At 43.4% G+C, this 5,324-nt stretch overlaps 1 protein-coding gene across 1 annotated transcript in view; it reads right to left on the reverse strand.

Annotated features, from left to right (window-relative positions):
* Positions 1 to 3,789: 3,789 nt before the first annotated feature.
* The window catches only part of LOC102502239 (EGF-like and EMI domain-containing protein 1), a 565,383-nt gene continuing 563,848 nt past the window's right edge, over positions 3,790 to 5,324 (reverse strand). The window contains exons 14-15 of the mRNA XM_027772542.1: positions 5,241 to 5,324; positions 3,790 to 3,878 (exon numbers count right to left, since the gene is read on the reverse strand). The exon at positions 5,241 to 5,324 is cut by the window's right edge and continues 48 nt beyond it. Of these exons, the coding sequence (XP_027628343.1) occupies positions 3,790 to 3,878; positions 5,241 to 5,324 (173 nt within the window). The remainder of the gene's footprint in view (positions 3,879 to 5,240) is intronic.

Here is a 5,324-nt window from a genome sequence, read left to right on the forward strand (position 1 = left end):
GTGACTTCACTTTTTAATGGCTCCCTGCTTTTTTTTTGTAGAGGTTTTTGCCTTAGGGTACATACACTAATGAGGGAGAGAGACAGAGACAGAGACAGTGAGAGGGAAAGTGAGAAGTCACTCTCCCTCCAGCAGGGAGATGGCCACACCACACTCTCTTCTCTGTTCTTCCTGACGGATCTTGGATACACACACACACGTGCCCAGAGTGAGTTCCAAGCCACTGGATCCGGGACTCAAACCGCAGTCGACCATATGGGAGTCTAACAATATACCACTATGCCACCTGCTGGCCCTGATGGCTTACTGCTTTTATTCTCGCACTTTTGGGATACTCCTTACCATGTTGCTCCTTCTTTTCTTTTTGGAGAGATTTTTGCTATAGGGCATGTGCACTCGCCAGAAAAACAGAGAGAGATAGAGAGATAGAAAGCAAGAAATCACCCCCCAGGGGGGATGGCCACGCCGCAATCCCTGCTCCTCTATTCTCCTCTCGGGATCTTGGGCACACATGCACACGTGCCCGGCATGACTTTAAGCCATCGGGTCTGGGACGCGAACTGAGGTCAACTACGTGGGAGTCCAGCAACATAGCCATTATACTAACTGCTGGTCCCTGTTGCTACTTCTTGATAATGCTGTGCTATGAGGAAGTCCAAGCTAACCTTGCAGAAATGTTATGTGGAAGAAAAACCAGATTCCCTGGTTGACTAACCCAGAAAAACCCAGCCTGTTCTCAGCTGATGTACCCACTGAAGTGCCACATGAGCGACTCCAGGTGAGAGCTGGTATAGAACCACCCTGCAAACCCACAGAATGAAGAGAAATGATAAGCCAGTGTTTAAAACCATAAAGTGTTGGGATAGTTTCTTACGCAGCAATAGAGAGTTGAAGCATGTCTCTAAAATACAGGTTAGAAACCAAGCATTTATAAAACTGGCAACAGCATCGACTTCGGCGGTTAAGCCGGCTAGCTTTAGGACTTACATGCGGTGCAGGACGTTCCTGTGTAACCGGGAGTGCAATCACAATCTCCAGTTTTTTTGTTGCACTGACCTCCATTCTCACAGGGGACACAAGCGAACTGGCATTCTGGTCCCCAGAGGCCATCAGGGCAGGCTTGTAAAATAAAAGACAGAGAGAGAAAGGAGTCAGACTTGTGATAACTCTGAAGATGGTCTCAGATTTCTACTGTTGCCTAAGTGGGTTAGAAAAGTATGTGTGTGTGTGTGTGTGTGCGCGTGCGCTTGCGCTTGCGCTTCTATGACTGAGCTGCAAAGAAAGCAGCATTCTAGCGGGCCTCCAAGGATTTATAGCACTTCCAAAAATATTCCCTGAAGAAATCAACACGAGGCTGTATCTTGTCACTTTGGAAACACAGATACAGAGGTGGGCTTTTTTGCTGAAAATGTGGTTTTCCAGGCAGTAACAATGGAAGCAATTTTGATACATATCTGTGGAGGCAGTTGCACAGAACAAAATGTGAAAATGAGATGTAACTTGTACGGGAAGCTACGCAGGCCTGGTGCCCAGGAAGCTGCCCGTGAATTGTTGCCTAAGTCCTGTTCGCCCAGTCCTAGCTTCCTTTGTAAGCCAGGATAACCATGGCAGAGTATCCCAAATTGTGTATGTTACGGGAGCAAGACGATGCCTAGGGCGAGAAAAGATACACCGTGTGCTGTCTGTTGGCTGTCCTTTGGGCTGGCAACCTGGATGGAGCTGCAGGGACCACTGAGGAGGGCCGATAGTGACTTCAGTGTCAGTCCTACCATTGCAACCTCTGGCACTGGAAACCCCACCGAAAGCGTTCTTTAAATACAGAGAAAATGGCGCCATGTTTCTAAATGTACGATAATTGTGGAAAGGTATATCAAAACAAGTCAGGCTGTGAAATATTTTCTTTTTTAATCCTGGTAGAATCTCTGAGTAACAGAGTTGTTACCTTTCCTGGAATGTTTGTACCTGATCAGTTGCTCGCTTACTCTGTGCCAAGCATTTTACGGGAGTTGGCGATTTCCATAGAGCACTCCCTGTATACGGCATAAGAAACTTTTATCTTCGTTTTAAGTGAGGAAAGGAGGCTCTGAGAGGCTCGGTGACTAATTCTGCATCATGAAGCTAATAAGTCGCACAATCAGGATTTGAACTGAGATCTTCTGGGCTTTTAAACTTGGTGCTCTCAGTCCCTACACCTATCTTACACGACACCACCATTCAAGTCAGTTCATCTACACTTCGAGACCCACCAGAGTCCAGCGTTTGAACCTCATCCACATGAAACTGCTGTTTTTTACTGTAACAAAAACCAGCCTCACTTAGGATGACACAAGGGATGTCTAGGCCTCCTTAGACGGGCTCCTGGATCTCACTCCACCCCAGTCCTCCACATTTAGAGGTCTGCCTGCAGCAGGGGTCCAAAATACCCCAGGCTACAAACTAATCAAAACAAGGCAAAGACATTGGCTGCTTTTTTATTTGTTATTTTGTGCTACCTTACAGGTTAGTTCTAGAAACCAGCCCTTCTGTTCTTAGAAGTCATTGCTGAGAAGCTAAATAAGGCCGGGTGCTGATTGTAGAGCACTGCTCATTAGTGCCATTGACACGCTTCGCAGTCTTTAATTAACTATTCATCTGCAATCTAGGCACAGGTCTGGAGTTAAGATTGTCACAGATAGGTCTGGCTCTCGGAGCACTTGGGCTCCTTCACTCCTTTAAGCAGGAGAAAGGAAAACAAGGGGCCTGATTCTCATCAAGCAGAGCTCTTGGAGAGCCCTTTTTGCCTTGATTTCAGCTGGAAATCACAGCCAGCCCATTCACCCATGCCAGTCTGATTTATAATTTCATTTCGTGGTTAGACAAAAATATCAGAATTGGACAAAGTTATCTGATTGAAAAATAATATGTTTTCCAGAGATTATGGTGACCTCTCTATTTTGCTGATTTACATATGCTTTCAGCTCATTTTCCTTCACAGTGGGAACCTCCGAAGCATTTTCCAATAAAGTATATTCAGCAGATGCTTTAAAAAAGTACTGTCAGAATAAATTAAATTTACCCAGGTAGATGGATATGGTGTTGTCTCCTCACGTATTGATTTCCAGGGCATGGCTTCTCTAGTGGAGAAATGAATAAAGGGCTGACTGTAGGCTTAAAAATCAGCTAATGCAGGAGGAGACTTAGAAATTGACACCGGTGGAGCCAGCAGGTGTTATGGTGGCTGGGATGCTGGCCAATCCAGTTCGAGTCCTGGACCTGGCAGCTTAATCTCTCACTTCTGCTTTCTCTCTTTCTGTCTCTCTCTGGTCAAATTAAAAAATAACAAATACAATAAATAAATCAATAATTTTTTTATATAAATGAAATTAAAAAAGAAAGAAAGAAATTGACACAGGACTCACTCTCGTACCATATTAAACACACCTGTCTCGTGCCAGGCTTCTGCTGCCCCACAATCTTTTCTCCACTGTCCAGACACTCAGAATCCAGCTAGCTACATAGCCCTCTCTGCATGAGCTCTAGATGGACATTGCTGCTCATGCTTCAGTTCCATGACCAGAGGGTGTCCTGGAAAAGTCACGCTCCCTATTGCACTTGTCTCCAGAAGAGTCCTGCAGGCCCTCTGAAGATGACAATGCAAGATGGATGAGGTTACCTGAGGGTCGTAGGTAACTGTTAATTCCAGTGCCTACTTTGTAAGTGAACCCAACAGTTCCATGGCTTCCTTTCAAACGCATTATCTCTTGGTTTTAAACCAGACCTTCCTTCGGATTACTTGAAAGGCAATAGGTGTTATAATGCACCACTAGTTACGATCATTTTGTTTGGTAGGTGCTTAGTAGTGTTACACGTTACAGAAAAAAGAATGCGGTAATAATTTCCTTCAAATAAAGCAGTAACAGGTGTTTAATGTAATGCAAAATGCTTAGCATGAAGAAAATGTATAAAATATAGTCTCTATGAGCATGTATATATTAATTTAAGAAAGCATTTATTGAACCACATCTAAGTGTCACAGCTATTCTAGAAATGAAGGACTACTTAGGTGGACAAAATGTATAGATACCTTCCCCCGTAGAACTCAGATTCTAGCAAGAAAGGATAGACAAGAAATGTTACACATAATAATACTGAGCATAAGTGGTATGTGAGCAAATAATAAACACCAAAGGAAGAGAAAAGAGTTCAGGGAGACTTCCAAGGTGCAATCTTAAGTAGGGTGGTTTTGATAAGAGTCAGTGAATAGGTGACATGAGACTCACTGAAACATGAAAGCCATGTAGATAGCTGGGAAGAACATCCCATGAGTCCACAGTCAAATGCAGCTCTCATTGATATCTTGGAAGATCTTTTACCAAATGTATATGCATTTATACATACACGTATCTATATGCTACTTACCGTTGGAATTGTACTACATATAAACTTTTATATTTCTGAATGTTTTTTCTTTCTTTTTTTTTGAGAGGTTTTTGCTATAGGGCGCATGCGCTCGCCAGACAGACAGAGAGAGACAGAGAGACAGAAAGCGAGAAATCACCCCCCAGGGGGAATGGTCACACCGCAATCCCTTCTCCTCCATTCTCCTCTCGGGATCTTGGACACGCATGCACACGTGCCCGGCGTGAGTTTAAGCCACCGGGTGCAGGACATGAACTGCGGTCAACTACGTGGGAGTCTAACGACATAGCCATTACACTAACTGCTGGTCCCCTGAAATTTTTTTTTTAAAACTCCTATTATACCTAAATTCAAGAAAGGACAACACTGATAGTCATATTTAGATTTCCCAAACTTTTTCTTTGGTTACGTATCTGAGTTGTATTTGTTTGAATAATCAATATTTTTTCAATATCAAAAAGTGAAAAATGTAAAAAGAAAGCAAGAAAAAAGAAAAAAGTGAAAAAAATATTTTTTTAATTCTAAAGCTAGGAATGCCTTTAGTTGATTAGTTTAGCTCGAAGACTAGTTCTAATATTTCTAGGGTAAGATTCTGCGCAATGCAATCTTTCTTACCTTGCTCAAGTGAGCACGGGGATAGCTAACAGCAGAGGCTGAGAAGACAACATTAACGAACTTTATTGTCCTGTGTCTTAGTTTCCTCACCGGCAAATCGGAGATTCATGAAGCTTCCCCGTCTTCGGAGGACACTAGTAGATGAACTAAGAATTGATCCTATGATACTGAGCAAAGGCTGAGCATTATTATTAGAGGAGAAAGAAACATCTATCATCGGATTGTACCTTCCTGGCATCTGTTGCCTTGGTAACCAGATTTGCAGGTGCAACGACCATTTCTGGCACTGCATTCCAGGGTGTTCTCCTCCA

This window comes from Tupaia chinensis, unplaced genomic scaffold (assembly GCF_000334495.1).
Source record: "Tupaia chinensis unplaced genomic scaffold, TupChi_1.0 Scaffold000281_1, whole genome shotgun sequence".
In the NCBI taxonomy this organism is placed as follows: domain Eukaryota; kingdom Metazoa; phylum Chordata; class Mammalia; order Scandentia; family Tupaiidae; genus Tupaia; species Tupaia belangeri.